Source organism: Balaenoptera acutorostrata, chromosome 11 (assembly GCF_949987535.1).
Source record: "Balaenoptera acutorostrata chromosome 11, mBalAcu1.1, whole genome shotgun sequence".
In the NCBI taxonomy this organism is placed as follows: Eukaryota; Metazoa; Chordata; class Mammalia; order Artiodactyla; family Balaenopteridae; genus Balaenoptera; species Balaenoptera acutorostrata.
The window spans coordinates 31,416,144-31,433,649 of record NC_080074.1 but is presented as its reverse complement, the minus strand read 5'-3'; the positions used below and the strand labels follow the sequence as shown (position 1 = coordinate 31,433,649).

The following is a 17,506-nucleotide window of genomic DNA, read 5'->3' as shown; positions in this document are numbered from 1 at the left end:
CTAACAATATATAAGAAAAGATCATTGTGAGCAAGTTGAATTTATCCCAGGAATAAAAAGTTGCTTTTACATTAGAAAATCAAAGGGATTTTAAAAATAAAATAAAATGACCCACCTCAAAAGATGCAGAAAAAAATCCTAGCCAGTTCAGTAAGACAAGAAAAGGAAATAAAAGCATTAAGATGTAAGAATTAGAACAGAAGAAATAAAAATTGTCATTCATATATAATTATCTATAAAGAAATCCCAAAAGAATCTACTGCTGAATCATTAAAACTAAGAGAGGTTACTAGATCCAAAATTGATATACAAAATCAATTACCTGTCTGTACTTCAGCACACAGAAAATGTAAATTTTTAAAAATCATAATTTACAATATCATAGAAATTTTTAAATACATCAGGAAAAAAGCCCAAAAATGCATATGACCTTTACAGAAAAAAAATAATAAAACTCACTAAATAGATCCCTGCCTAATACTACACACAAAGATGGACAGCAGATAAATTATAAACCTAAATGGTATGTTAAAACTATAAAGTTAGTAGAAATAAATGTGTAAGAATATCTTTCTGGGGGGCTTCCCTGGTGGCGGAGTGGTTGGGAATCTGCCTGCCAATGCAGGGTACACAGGTTCGAGCCCTGGTCTGGGAAGATCCCACATGCCGCGGAGCAACTAGGTCCGTGAGCCACAACTACTGAGCCTGCGCATCTGGAGCCTGTGCCCCACAACAAGAGACGCCATGATAGTGAGAGGCCCACGCACCGTGATGAGGAGTGGCCCCCGCTTGCCCCAACCAGAGAAAGTCCTTGCACAGAAACGAAGACCCAACACAGCCAAAAAATAAATAAATAAATTAATTAATTAAAAAAAAAAAAAAGAATATCTTTCTGACCCAGGGTAGAGAAGAACATCTTAAAAGCTGCAAAAGTAAAACCATCAGGCAAAAAATAAATATATTAAAAAAAAATTGATCCATCTGTTGACCCCAAAATTAAGGATTTCTGTTTAACAATGGTTACCACAAAGTTAACAATCAGATAATGGAATAGGAGGAGATATTATATCTGAAACTGAAAAAGGACAAATATCTAAAATATATAAGAAAAACCTACAAATCAATGTGAAAAGAAGAGCAATCCTAAGCAAAAAATTATAGAAAACCTAACAGTTATCTAGAATATGAAGAGATTTTCAGAAACATTAGTAGTAATTAGAAAAGGGACGATTAAAGCAAAATACCACTTAACACCTACAAGATTGCAAAAGCTAGAAAGTTCAATGATGCTGACATTGTTTAGAGCAACACTGTAACGGCAAAAACAAAAACAAACCGCAGTCTTGCAGAAACTAACACAACATTGTAAATCAACTATATGTCAATAAACAGTAAATTAATTAGAAAAACAAACCACAATTAGAAATCTCCACCTGTTTATCAACAGTAGAATAAATGTATAATGGGAATTACTACTGTAGTAAATTCACTGGAATCCTATACAGCTGTGAAAATGAATGAAATACAACTATGTGCAACAACATATGAATGTATGAATTCAGAATTCATGCACATGAATCTCAGGATTTTAATGCTGATTTATGTATTTATATATATATAATATATAAATATATATTATATATATATATTTAATGCTGATTTATAGTAAAATATATGCAGTATGATTCCATTTATATAAAGTTTAAAACTATCCAAAATGAAAAAATATCTAAGTATTGATTCAATCATAAATAGTAAAATTTAAAAGAACAGCAAGGGGATAATTAGAGTGGTGACTACTTCTGAGGGAGATTATTTCAGAATTCAGAAAAACAAAAAGGGAAAGAAACCACATGATCACCATTTATTTACTAAACATTATGAATACAAAGAAGTAAACAAAGGGCAACAGAGATAGCAGAACTTGGTATCAAATAAATGCTACCAGCAAAAAGCATACTGGCGAACCTCAAAAGAGAAACTGTTGACTGAGCACTTAGTGAGAAAGGCTTCCCGTGGAGGAAACAGAGCTTATGATAGCTCCTTTAGAAAAGGTTTATAAAACAAAAGCAAAAAGAGAGAGACAGAGATGAGGTTACAAGCCTCTCTGAGCATAGAGGCAGACACAACTGCTGACATGATACTGCTGCACAGGGCAGTGGCGAGAGAGGGTGGCAAGGGTCAAATTGTGAGGGGTGAAGGAATTTGGGAAGGCAAAGAAAAACTGGAGGCTAAAATGTGCTTTATAAAGATCAATCTGACAGGAACCTGTAGAGTATCAAGAATAAAGTATGGGTAACAGTGAGGACAACACTGCAACAGTCAGGGACTGTGGTAAGAGGAGTGGAATGATTTTAATAGCACTTATCAAGCTTGATGGGTACAGCTGTAGTTTTGGAAATATTAATAAGCATTTACATCTATCTAGCCACTTGTGTCAGAAGTAGAGGTGTATACTCCCAATAATCCCCACAGTGCAGTAGAGAAGGAATTAGAACCATGCAGGACTATCTGCTTGGCCCACCAACACCTATGTTTCTTTCTGGCCATTCCACAGAGCAGAATGCACAACCTTCTTCCTATCAGCTCTGAGTCCAGAGTTGAGGCAAAGATAAGAAACCTGAGGCTGACTCGATTTCCTTTTAATCTTGGGCGAGCTGTCCGGAAAGAGTGCTTGCAGACACATTATTCTCATTTATCTACTGCCACCTAGTGTAGATATGAAATTGTTTACCAATGAAAAATACAATCTGGTTTTGCCATCTGAAACTGGAATTGCTCAAAAAAACACTAAATCACATAGAAACGGTCAGCATTTCTCATAGAGAAATCCTTGAGCTTCTACGGGCTGGGAAACTTTTGATGTAACAATATTTTACTGTATTGTACCACAGTTGCTGCCATATACATTAAATGGAGCAGGAAATTCTTACTAAGTAAAAGTTCACAGTCTTCTCTGCAAAGAAAATATGCTGAGGCAGTGACACTTACAGTTCAGTTCTTTGCAAGCTAACCTCCATGAATATTAACAGTACTGTCTATCTCTCCATTTTTATTAAAGGAAAGAACGCTTCAGTAACTACAGTTGCCTTGAAATGGGGTTGGCTGCCTTATGAGAGGCTGAGTTCTCCATCACCGAACAAGGGATTCATGCATGAGGGAGGGTTAGTATACATGACCTCACCAATACCATCCCACTCTGAGGTTCTGGTGTATCCATCATACTGAGGAGTCCATGAGCACAAACCCTGCTTCTAACAAATTCTGAAGGGCAAGAAATATGCCCATCTTGTTCACTGTTGCACACTCTAAAGCTAGTACGATGTCCAATATCTGTTAACAGGATGAAATTAAATTTTTATTCTATTGAAGCACTGCATCAAAATAGTTAAAGGTACAGAATGGAACCAGAGTGACTGGGTTGAAATTCTCATGTTGTTACTTACTAGCTTTAAGATTTAATTCACAGACTAGGAACCAAGATGGCGGAGTAGAAGGACGTGCTCTCACTCCCTCTTGCGAGAACACCAGAATCACAACTAGCTGCTGGACAATCATCGATAGGAAGACACTGGAACTCACCAAAAAAGATACCCCACACCCAAAGACAAAGGAGAAGCCACAATGAGATGGTGAGAGGGGCGCAATCACAGTAAAATCAAATCCCATAACTGCTGGGTGGGTGACTTACAGACTGGCAAACACTTATACCACAGAAGTCCACCCACTGGAGTGAAGGTTCTGAGTCCCACGTCAGGCTTCCCAACCTGGGGGTCTGGCAACGGGAGGAGGAATTCCTAGAGAATCAGACTTTGAAGGCTAGTGGGATTTGATTGCAGGACTTCGACAGGACTGGGGGAAACAGACACTCCACTCTTGGAGGGCACACACAAAGTAGTGTGCGCATCAGGACCCAGGGGAAGGAGCAGTGATCCCAGGGGAGACTGAACCAGACCTACCTGCTAGTGTTGGAGGGTCTCCTGCAGAGGCGGGGGGTGGCTGTGGCTCACCGTGGGGACAAGGACACTGGCAGCAGTAGTTCTGGGAAGTACTGCTTGGCATGAGCCCTCCCAGAGTCTGTCATTAGCCCCACCAAAGAGCCCAGGTAGGATCCAGTGTTGGGTTGCCTCAGGTCAAACAACCAACAGGGAGGGAACCCAGCCCCACCCATAAGCAGTCAAGCGGATTAAAGTTTTACTGAGCTCTGCCCACCACAGCAACAGTCAACTCTACCCACCACCAGTCCCTCCCATCAGGAAACTTACACAAGCCACTTAGATAGCCTCATCCACCAGAGGGCAGAGAGCAGAAGCAAGAAGAACTACAATCCTGCAGCCTGTGGAACAAAAACCACATTCACAGAAAGACAGACAAGATGAAAAGGCAGAGGGCTATGTACCAGATGAAGGAACAAGATAAAATCCCAGAAAAACAACTAAATGAAGTGGAGATAGGCAACCTTCCAGAAAAAGAATTCAGAATAATGATAGTGAAGATGATCCAGGACCTCGGAAAAAGAATGGAGGCAAAGATTGAGAAGATGCAAGAAATGTTTAACAAAGACCTAGAAGAATTAAAGGACAAACAAACAGAGATGAACAATACAATAACTGAAATGAAAACTACACTAGAAGAAATCAATAGCAGAATAACTGAGGCAGAAGAACGGATAAGTGACCTGGAAGACAGAATGGTGGAATTCACTGAGCAGAACAAAATAAAGAAAAAATAATGAAAAGAAATGACGACAGCATAAGAGACCTCTGGGACAACATTAAACGCAACAACATTTGCATTATAGGGGTCCCAGAAGGAGAAGGGAGAGAGAAAGGACCAGAGAAAATATGTGAACAGATTATAGTCGAAAACATCCCTAGCATGGAAAAGGAAATAGCCACCCAAGTCCAGGAAGCGCAGCAAGTCCCATACAGGATAAACCCAAGGAGAAACACACCGAGACACACAGTAATCAAACTGGCAAAAATTAAAGACAAAGAAAAATTATTGAAAGCAGCAAGGGACAAATGACAAATAACATACAAGGGAACTCCTGTAAGGTTAACAGCTGATTTCTCCGCAGAAACTCTACAAGCCACAGGGGAGTGGCATGATATACTTAAAGTGATGAAAGGGAAGAACCTACAACCAAGATTACTCTACCCGGCAAGGACCTCATTCAGATTCTATGGAGAAATCAAAAGCTATACAGAGAAGCAAAAGCTAAGAGAATTCAGCACCACCAAACCGGCTCTACAACAAATGCTAAAGGAAATTCTCTAAGTGGGAAACACAAGAGAACAAAAGGACCTACAAAAACAAACCCAAAACAATTAAGAAAATGGTCATAGGAACATACATATCGATAATTACCTTAAACGTGAATGGATTAAATGCTCCAACCAAAAGAAACAGGCTTGCTGAATGGATACAAAAACAAGACCCATCTATATGCTGCCTCTAAGAGACCCACTTCAGACCTAGGGACACATTCAGACTGAAAGTGAGGGGATGGAAAAAGATATTCCATGCAAATGGAAATCAAAAGAAAGCTGGAGTAGCAATACTCATATCAGATAAAATAGACTTTAAAACAAAGAATGTTACAAGAGACAAGGAAGGACACTACAAAATGATCAAGGGATTAATCCAAGAAGAAGATATAACAATTATAAATATATATGCACCCAACATAGGAGCACCTCAATACATAAGGCAACTGCTAACTGCTATAAAAGACGAAATCGACAGTAACACAATAATTGTGGGGGACTTTAACACCTCACTTACACCAATGGACAGATCATCCAAAATGAAAATAAATAAGGAAACAGAAGCTTTAAATGATACAATAGACCAGATAGATTTAATTGATATTTATAGGACATTCCATCCAAAAACAGCAGATTACATTTTCTTCTCAAGTGTGCACGGAACATTCTCCAGGATAGATCACATCTTGGGTCACAAATCAAGCCTCAGTAAATTTAAGAAAACTGAAATCATATCAAGCATCTTTTCTGACCACAACGCTATGAGATCAGAAATCAATTACAGGGGAAAAAACGTAAAAATCACAAACACATGGAGGCTAAACAATACGTTACTAAATAACCAAGAGATCACTGAAGAAATCAAAGAGGAAATCAAAAAATACCTAGAGACAAATGACAATGAAAACACGATGATCCAAAACCTATGGGATGTAGCAAAAGCAGTTCTAAGAGGGAAGTAGCTTTATAGCTATACAAGCCTACCTCAAGAAACAAGAAAAATCTCAAATAAATGATCTAATGTTACACCTAAAGGAACTAGAGAAAGAAGAACAAACAAAACCCAAAGTTAGCAGAAGGAAAGAAATCATAAAGATCAGAGCAGAAATAAATGAAATAGAAACAAAGAAAACAATAGCAAAGATCAATAAAACTAAAAGCTGGTTCTTTGAGGAGATAAACAAAATTGATAAATCATTAGCCAGACTCATCAAGAAAAAGAGGGAGAGGACTCAAATCAATACAATTAGAACTGAAAAACGAGAAGTTACAACAGACACCACAGAAACACAAAGCATCCTAAGAGACTAAGACACTACTACAAGCAAATCTATGCCAATAAAAGGGACAACCTGGAAGAAATGGACAAATTCTTAGAAAGGTATAACCTTCCAAACTGAACCAGGAAGAAATAGAAAATATGAACAGACCAATGACAAGTAATGAAATTGAAACTGTGATTAAAAATCTTCCAACAAACAAAAGTCCAGGACCAGATGGCTTCACAGGTGAATTCTATCCAATATTTAGAGAAGAGCCAACACCCATCCTTCTCAAACTCTTCCAAAAAATTGCAGAGGAAGGAACACTCCCAAACTCATTCTATGAGGCCACCATCACCCTGATACCAAAACCAGACAAAGACACTACAAAAAAAGAAAATTACAGACCAATATCACTGATGAATACAGATGCAAAAATCCTCAACAAAATACTAGCAAACAGAATCCAACAACACATTAAAAGGATCATACACCATGATCAAGTGGGACTTATCCCAGGGATGCAAGGATTCTTCAATATACACAAATCAATCAATGTGATACACCATATTAACAAATTGAAGAATAAAAACCATATGATCATCTCAATAGATGCAGAAAAAGCTTTTGACAAAATTCAACACCCATTTCTGATAAAAACTCTCCAGAAAGTGGGCACAGAGGGAACCTACCTCAACATAGTAAAGGCCATATACGACAAACCCACAGCAAACATCATTCTCAATGGTGAAAAACTGAAACCATTTCCTCTAAGATCAGGAACATGACAAGGATGTCCACTCCCATCACTATTATTCAACATAGTTTTGGAAGTCCTAGCCACAGCAATCAGAGAAGAAAAAGAAATAAAAGGAATACAAATTGGAAAAGAAGAAGTAAAACTGTCACTGTTTGCAGATGACATGATACTATACATAGAGAATCCTAAAGATGCCACCAGAAAACTACTAGAGCTCATCAATGAATTTGGTAAAGTTGCGGGATATAAAATTAATGCACAGAAATCTCTTGCATTCCTATACACTAATGATGAAAAATCTGAAAGAGAAATTAAGGAAACACTCCCATTTACCAATGCAACAAAAAGAATAAAATACCTAGGAATAAACCTACCTAGGGAGACAAAAGACCTGTATGCAGAAAACTCTAAGACACTGATGAAAGAAATTAAAGATGATACCAACAGATGGAGAGATATACCATGTTCTTGGATTGGAAGAATCAACATTGTGAAAATGAGTATACTACCCAAAGCAATCTACAGATTCAATGCAATCCCTATCAAATTACCAATGGCATTTTTTACGGAGCTAGAACAAATCATCTTAAAATTTGTATGGAGACACAAAAGACCCCGAATAGCCAAAGCAGTCTTGAGGGCAAAAAACGGAGCTGGAGGAATCAGACTCCCTGACTTCAGACTATAGTACAAAGCTACAGTAATCAAGACAATATGGTACTGGCACAAAAACAGAAATATAGATCAGTAGAACAAGATAGAAAGCCCAGAGATAAACCCATGCACCTATGGTCAACTAATCTATGACAAAGGAGGCAAAGATATACAATGGAGAAAAGACAGTCTCTTCAATAAGTGGTGCTGGGAAAACTGGACAGCTACATGTAAAAGAATGAAATTAGAATACTGCCTAATACCATACACAAAAATAAACTCAAAATGGATTAGAGACCTAAATGTAAGACTGGACACTATAAAACTCTTAGAGGAAAACATAGGAAGAACACTCTTTGACAGAAATCACAGCAAGATCTTTTTTGATCCACCTCCTAGAGTAATGGAAATAAAAACAAAAATAAACAAATGGGACCTAATGAAACTTAAAAGCTTTTGCACAGCAAAGGAAACCATAAAGAAGACCAAAAGACAACTCTCAGAATGGGAGAAAATATTTGCAAATGAATCAACTGACAAAGGATTAATCTCCAAAATATATAAACAGCTCATTCAGCTCAATATTAAAGAAACAAACACCCCAATCCAAAAATGAGCAGAAGACCTAAATAGACATTTCTCCAAAGAAGACATACAGATGGCTACGAAGCACATGTAAAGCTGCTCAACATCACTAATTATTAGAGGAATGCAAATCAAAACTACAATGAGGTATCACCTCACACCAGTTAGAATGGGCATCATCAGAAAATCTACAAACAACAAATGCTGGAGAGGGTGTGGAGAAAAGGGAACCCTCTTGCACTGTTGGTGGGAATGTAAATTGATACAGCCACTATGGAGAACAATATGGAGGTTCCTTAAAAAACTAAAAATAGAATTACCATATGATCCAGCAATCCCACTACTGGGCATATACCCAGAGAAAACCATAATTCAAAAAGACACATGCACCCCAATATTCACTGCAGCACTATTTACAGTAGCCAGGTCATGGAAGCAACCTAAATGCCCATCGACAGACGAATGGATAAAGAAGATGTGGTACATATATACAATGGAATATTACTCAGCCATAAAAAGGAACGAAATTGGGTCATTTGTTGAGACATGGATGGATCTAGAGACTGTCATACAGAGTGAAGTAAGTCAGAAAGAGGAAAACAAATATCGTATATTAACGCATGTATGTGGAACCTAGAAAAATGGTACAGATGAACCGGTTTGCAGGGCAGAAGTTGAGACACAGATGTAGAGAACAAACGTATGGAAACCAAGGGGGGAAAGCCGCGGGGGGGTGGGGATGGTGGTGTGCTGAATTGGGCGATTGGGATTGACATGTATACACTGATGTGTATAAAATTGATGACTAATAAGAACCTGCTGTATAAAAAAAATAAAATAAAATTTAAAAATTAAAAAAAAAGATTTAATTCACATGTGCCTCAATTTCTCATGGGATAAATATGGTGCTTACTTTATAGAGTTTTAAGGAAGATTTAATGACAATTTGTGTAAGGCTATTAGAAAAATGTTGCATGTGTTAGATATTATTATTATTACTGCTTTTATTATTATGTAATCTCTGAAGAACAGTTTTTGAGGCCCAAAACAGTGTAGACATATAGCACAGCTAGAACTAAAATACAAAATTGATAAAGGAGTGGTCATTTTTTTAATCATAAATTATAATGTTTCAACCTTAATAGAAGGTTGAGATAAAACCCAATCTCAGACTCCAAGACTTAAATTGATCACTTGTAGTTTTCAACTATGAACCGTGGCTGGACTACCATAAAATATCATTATATAAATATTTGGTTAAGTTAAAGGAAGTTTTCCTTCCTGATCAATGTCATACAGAATTTTCTATGCAATGTGTAGATTAAGGTAATCTCAAGTGGCCATTACAAAATTAGAAGCCATCGAAACAATTATCTTATTAACAAATTCTTTTTAACAGACTAACCATTACCCCTTCCTACAGTATTCGGCAACTCTCCTAGAATAGCTATTTTGATGCCTTTCTGTCACCAAGATCTACCACCATCTCTTAGAATGGCTCTATGTCTTCCCATCAAAATATGCAAAAGGGTAGGGAACTGCTTGGAGAAGAGTGTCAGGCACACACATTAAGTTAGTTCCTCCTTCAAGAAGGAAAGTTTGGTTTTGTCTGGGCGGCTGGAATATGCAGTCCAGCTCGTGACGGTCTGAAGAAGACAAAGCCAGCACGAATTAGCGATGTACCATTGAGCAGTGCAGGCAGGGTGAAGATACCTTGTTTTAAAAGTGGGCTTCTTTCCCACCAAAAAAAGAAAGAAGTTGTTCTTATGTTTTAATTGAGACAGAGTACCCAGGCCAGGAGCGTTACAAAGGCTCTGCAGTTACATGAGCAGAAAGGACAGAGGAGGGGTCTGACACAGCAAGGGAAAGGATTTCATGCTTCCTGCTTTCTTTCATGTGGCCTTCTTCTCTCATTTATTCTAAAAGCAATCTGGCTATCACCCTCTCTATCTGTGCAGGAATTAGTAATTTATATCTGTAGTTGGCTGGTACCCAAGGTCTAAGACTCCATAGGATTCCCCACCTTCACACAAGTGATGACTTTAAGGCTGGCAAATGGATGGCTTTTGCAAAAGGCCAAATAATTTCACCCAGGAGACTGAGATTATATGTGATTCAAATGAGCCTCACAGAAAACACAATAAAATACAAATCATAGGAATGCTATGTTACTTCAAACTCAGAAATGAAACACTTGTGGTTACTGTAAAAAGAGAAAGCTGGGTAAATTAGATCATTTAGATGCCATTTATTTCACATCTTCTAATAATACATTTTTATTCCTTTAATCAGGAATTCTGACCTCAAAAAAAAAAAAGGTTTACTAGTTTCCAAATATTTCCAAAGTAACATATGTAAGCTGACCTTGCCTAAAGCTTTGAAAAAAAAATCTAATCCATCAAATTTAGTATTTCAAAGTAAAATTTGCTAATCTTAAATGAGCACAGTACAACTTCTGATTCATACTATTCTATTCTAAATGATATTTAAAAATTTATAGTCTTTTGGCTCTATGAGGGATTCACAGACATTAAAGTCTTTAAAAAATAATTTGATATTTAATAATTATTTATTCATAATATTAACGACATTCTCTGTCCAGAAAACTTCACACCCTTGCTTTATTACAAGAGATTTTAAGGGGAAAAAAAAAAATGAACAGTTGGTTGTTCATATGCAGAATCCTATATCATAAAATCTCTGGCATTTCATATCACAAAATCTGAATTTTGACAAATATTAAGTCATACTGTATACTTAAGCAGATAATAAATGTAAAGTGCCCAGGTAGTAACTGATATTTAATAAATGTTCAATACTCTCTATTACGTACTGGCATCTAGTAAGAACCAAGCCTTTTGGTAAATATGAAAAATAAAAATAGTAAGTAGAGTTGTAGAGAATATCTATGTGCACAATCTGTATACTCTCTCAGGACATTTCTCTCATCACTGTCCTGTATACAAGCCATATTTAGAGTGGTAGATCATAATTACTTGTTTATGCTTAGGGAGACAGAGCACTGGTTCCCCCAATCATCTTCTGTAACTAAGAAAAGGGAAAGAAATGGATAACGACTCTTTATGAATTGGTCTCTGATCCCCTAGGATTAGAAACTGACATTCACTGTCTCAGAAGTGCCATTTTCTAAAATTTTTGTGGTAGATAAATGATAGATACTACAGTTGCTACTATAAGTTTATTTCAGTCCCCATTCAGTGAGTATGTATGAGTGTGTACAGATAATTTAAACTGTACACAGAGGCTGACTTTCTTAAGGCAACAAACGTAATTCAGTCACAGTGTTCAAGATTCTGTACAGTGTAACTGAGGTGTAACTCCAAGATGAAAAGCCAGTTTTTAATAGATTTTTTAAGGGTACATGTGAAAAATATGGGTTGAGAGTGGCTCTGCATGGCCTGGGTCATCTTGACCTAGCCACAGAAAGCAACCCAGCTGGTTTTACTGCTTTCTGGCTGCACTGTCAGAGAAGAGCTACTCAGAGAACTTGTTGACAATTTAAAGAAAGTCTAGCACTCTTAAGTGAGCTGGGGCTGAGAGTAAATCACAGAGAAAATGGCTTGAGTCCCCAGTGCTGAGGCAGTGTGATGTCATGGAAGTATAACTGAATTAGGAGTAAGGAGACCTGGGCTCAGCCTGCAGCTCTGTCACCTACCACACTGGAAAGGTAGGTGGCCAAGCGCATGAGAGGGCAGCAGCAATGTGGCTGATCAGGCCCAGCTAAGCTATAGAAACACTAGAATAAAAAACACCAAGAGTCAATAAAACCAGCTTAGGTAAAACAAGAAAAGAAAACTCAAGCTAAAATATATTTCAGGGCTTCCCTGGTGGCGCAGTGGTTGAGAATCTGCCTGCCAATGCAGGGGACGCGGGTTCGAGCCCTGGTCTGGGAAGATCCCACATGCCATGGAGCAACTGGGCCCGTGAGCCACAATTACTGAGCCTGCGCATCTGGAGCCCGTGCTCTGCAACAAGAGAGGCCGTGATAGTGAGAGGCCCCCGCACCGCGATGAAGAGTGGCCCCCGCTTGCCACAACTAGAGAAAGCCCTCGCACAGAAACGAAGACCCAACACAGCCAAAAATTAAAAAAAATTAATTAATTAATAAAAAAAAGAATGTCCTGGAGGGATTGTTAAAAAAAAAAATATATATATATATATATATTTCACATATATTTGATGTGAATGCATGGGATCACAGGGGATCAACAAATGCATCCATAATTGTAGAAACTGAAACAAAAATGTGGTGAACCACAAATTACATTACATTCTTTCTTTCAAAGAAACGAAAGAGGGGGAAATGATAATACAGTAAGTGGCATGAAGAAGTAGTAAAGCACAACGGTAAACACTTTATTTAGAAGGTCTGGAAAGATGGTCGGAAGTTGGAGAGGACAAAAATTATAGCAAAGGACTGAAAATAAACACTACCATTGAAAAACAAGGAAAGAAATCCCCAAAATGTGGCTAGATTAAACAAAATCTAAAAAACAGTGTAAAAGAGTTAAAAGTTTTAAAAACTTAAATTTATCCGTGCGTGCACATGCACACACACATACACAAAACCTGAGACTAAAAGAAATGCCTGAGGTAAGAGAAAAGGCTAAGACCAAGGAAACCAAAATTAAAGAACTGACGTGGGGGAAGGGACCCAGAGACCACAGAAGGGGGTCTGGAACCACAGCAAGAGTAACACGCAGGGGGCTTCCCCGGTGGCGCAGTGGTTGAGAGTCTGCCTGCCGATGCACGGGACACGGGTTCGAGCCCTGGTCTGGGAGGATCCCACATGCGGAGCATGTAGGCCCATGAGCCGCAATTACTGAGCTTGCGCATCTGGAGCCTGTGCTCCGCAACAAGAGAGGCCGCGATAATGAGAGGCCCACGCACCACGATGAGGAGTGGCCCCCGCTTGCTGCAACTAGAGAAAGCCCTCGCACAGAAACTAAGACCCAACACAGCTATAAATAAATAAATAAATAAACCCAAAAGTTTTTAAAAAAAAAAGAGTAACAAGCAGGAGGTGGCTGTGAACTGCCACTCAGGAGTAATAGCTTAAGAATTTTAAAACATCTACGTGAAAAGCAAAGAAAGACTCTGCCAGTGATTGGAAAAAAAATTCAGATGAACAGATGATAGTGATTCCTGATACCTGCTCTTTCTGAGAGAAAAAAAGAACTTAAGAAGAATCATGCAATGGGAATTCCCTGGCAGTCCAGTGGTTAGCATTCGGAGCTTTCACGGCTGTGGACCCGGGTTCAATCCCTGGTTGGGGAACGAAGATCCCATAAGCCAGCAAAAAAAAAAAAAAATCACGCAAAATGGAAAGAAATAGACTAATACCAGCAAAGTACCCAGCAAAGACAGAACTTTTTTCTTTGAAGAGAGTAGAACATTTAAATCTATAGGACCTAAGGGAACTTGCCAACAAAAATTTACAGCTAAATAGATAATTATATACTTGAAAATACATGTTGGCAAACAGTAAAATGGTCTCAACTATTAGGTTTAATGCTTAAGTCTCTTCTTTTTACTGTTCATAAGACCTTTTATTTTATTTTTTTGCTGTAAAAGGGCTTCAAGATACCTATTTCAAAAAAAAAAAAAAAAAAAAAAAGATACCTATTTCAACAACTGCTCTAAAAATTCTTGCCCTTCAGCCCTGTTCTCATGACAGCCATCACATGAGCTCCCTAAACATGTCTAGAATATGAAGCCAGCTCAGACTTTACTGTCATCAGAGGTCTTAGATTTGATTCCTCATTTCCATTATTATTAACACAATTTTTAAGTTTTATTTCTAAACCTTCAAGAAGCAAATATGAGCGACTTTAGTACTATTACACACTACCTTATTTATAGTTTTATTTTATTAGTGAAAATAATTGTTTCTTGAAGTGCTGCTGTTTTAAAGCAGGACTAGGTTTCATCTAATTAAGTATAATTTCAAGCATCTAGTTGACCAATAGCCCCAAAGTGTACGCTTAACAAATGGTAGGACAAATATGCACGAAGTACTCACTTCAACAGTTTCAATTTTTCCCTCCTGGGGATGTGGTGTCCTTGGGTAGATATCGAGAAGATGTGGTGGTGAATCAAAGTGTAATCTTTTGAGGTTTCTTTTAATAACATCTTTACAATTCAGTTCATCAAAGTTAGTCCTCCATAATAAGACCTATAAAAATTAATCAGGTTGGCAGTTATTGATTTGCATGTACAAGCAGTAGAAGTAAATTTTTAAAAAGATGACTATAGAACAGTCAGCTCTACCCACCACCAGAGCCTCCCATCAAGCCTCTTAGATAGCCTCAACCACCAGAGGGCAGACAACAGAAGCAAGAAAAACTACAATCCTGCAGCCTGTGGTCCAAAAACCACAGTTACAGAAAGACAGAGAAGATGAAAAGGCAGAGGGCTATGTACCAGATGAAGGAACAAGAAAAAACCCCAGAAAAACAACTAAATGAAGTAGAGATAGGCAACCTTCCAGAAAAAGAATTCAGAATAATGATAGTGAAGATGATCCAGGACCTCGGAATAAGAATGGAGGCAAAGATTGAGAAGATGCAAGAAATGATTAACAAAGACCTAGAAGAATTAAAGAACAAACAAACAGAGATGACCAATACAATAACTGAAATGAAAACTACACTAGAAGGAATCAATAGCAGAATAACTGAGGCAGAAGAACGGATAAGTGACCTGGAAGACAGAATGGTGGAATTCACTGCTGCAGAACAGACTAAAGAAAAAAGAATGAAAAGAAATGAAGACAGCCTAAGAGACCTCTGGGACAACATTAAACGCAACAACATTCGCATTATAGGGGTCCCAGAAGGAGAAGAGAGAGAGAAAGGACCAGAGAAAATATTTGAAGAGATTATAGTCGAAAACTTCCCTAACATGGGAAAGGAAATAGCCACCCAAGTCCAGGAAGCACAGAGTCTCCCATACAGAATAAACCCAAGGAGAAACACGCCGAGACACATAGTAATCAAAGTGGCAAAAATTAAAGACAAAGAAAAATTACTGAAAGCAGCAAGGGAAAAACGACAAATAACATACAAGGGAACTCCCATAAGGTTAACAGCTGATTTCTCAGCAGAAACTCTGCAAGCCAGAAGGGAGTGGCATGATATACTTAAAGTGATGAAAGGGAAGAACCTACAACCAAGATTACTCTACCCGGCAAGGATCTCATTCAGATTCGATGGAGAAATCAAAAGCTTTACAGACAAGCAAAAGCTAAGAGAATTCAGCACCACCAAACCAGCTCTACAACAAATGCTAAAGGAACTTCTCTAAGTGGGAAACACAAGAGAAGAAAAGGACCTACAAAAACAAACCCAAAACAATTAAGAAAATGGTCATAGGAACATACATATCGATAATTACCTTAAATGTGAATGGATTAAATGCCCCAAACAAAAGACATAGACTGGCTGAATGGATACAAAAACAAGACCCATATATATGCTGTCTACAAGAGACCCACTTCAGACCTAGGGACACATACAGACTGAAAGTGAGGGGATGGAAAAAGATATTCCATGCAAATGGAAATCAAAAGAAAGCTGGAGTAGCTATACTCATATCAGATAAAATAGACTTTAAAATAAAGAATGTTACAAGAGACAAGGAAGGACACTACATAATGATCCAGGGATCAATCCAAGAAGAAGATATAACAATTATAAATATATATGCACCCAACATAGGAGCACCTCAATACATAAGGCAACTGCTAACAGCTATAAAAGAGGAAATCGACAGTAACACAATAATAGTGGGGGACTTTAACACCTCACTTACACCAATGGACAGATCATCCAAAATGAAAATAAATAAGGAAACAGAAGCTTTAAATGACACAATAGACCAGATAGATTTAATTGATATATATAGGACATTCCATCCAAAAACGGCAGATTACACGTTCTTCTCAAGTGCGCACGGAACATTCTCCAGGATAGATCACATCTTGGGTCACAAATCAAGCCTCAGTAAATTTAAGAAAATTGAAATCATATCAAGCATCTTTTCTGACCACAACGCTATGAGATTAGAAATGAATTACAGGGAAAAAAACGTAAAAAAGACAAACACATGGAGGCTAAACAATACGTTACTAAATAACCAAGAGATCACTGAAGAAATCAAACAGGAAATAAAAAAATACCTAGAGACAAATGACAATGAAAACACGACGACCCAAAACCTATGGGATGCAGCAAAAGCGGTTCTAAGAGGGAAGTTTATAGGTATAAAAGCCTACCTAAAGAAACAAGAAAAATCTCAAGTAAACAATCTAGCCTTACACCTAAAGAAACTAGAGAAAGAAGAACAAACAAAACCCAAAGTTAGCAGAAGGAAAGAAATCATAAAGATCAGAGCAGAAATAAATGAAATAGAAACAAAGAAAACAATAGCAAAGATCAATAAAACTAAAAGTTGGTTCTTTGAGAAGATAAACAAAATTGATAAGCCATTAGCCAGACTCATCAAGAAAAAGAGGGAGAGGACTCAAATCAATAAAATCAGAAACGAAAAAGGAGAAGTTACAACAGACACCACAGAAATACAAAACATCCTAAGAGACTACTACAAGCAACTTTATGCCAATAAAATGGACAACCTGGAAGAAATGGACAAATTCTTAGAAAGGTATAACCTTCCAAGACTGAATCAGGAAGAACCAGAAAATATGAACAGACCAATCACAAGTAATGAAATTGAAACTGTGATTAAAAATCTTCCAACAAACAAAAGTCCAGGACCAGATGGCTTCACAGGTGAATTCTATCAAACATTTAGAGAAGAGCTAACACCCATCCTTCTCAAACTCTTCCAAAAAATTGCAGAAGAAGGAACACTCCCAAACTCATTCTATGAGGCCACCATCACCCTGATACCAAAACCAGACAAAGACACTACAAAAAAAGAAAATTACAGAC

The 17,506-nt window shown here is 37.7% G+C and overlaps 1 protein-coding gene across 4 annotated transcripts in view; it reads right to left on the bottom strand.

The window, feature by feature from the left end:
* The window catches only part of POC1B (POC1 centriolar protein B), a 135,734-nt gene that overhangs the window by 63,018 nt on the left and 55,210 nt on the right, over positions 1-17,506 (bottom strand). For all 4 annotated transcript variants that reach the window (XM_057556679.1, XM_057556681.1, XM_057556680.1 and 1 more), the window contains exon 9: positions 14,575-14,727. In XM_057556679.1, coding sequence (XP_057412662.1) covers positions 14,575-14,727 — 153 coding nt within the window. The remainder of the gene's footprint in view (positions 1-14,574; positions 14,728-17,506) is intronic.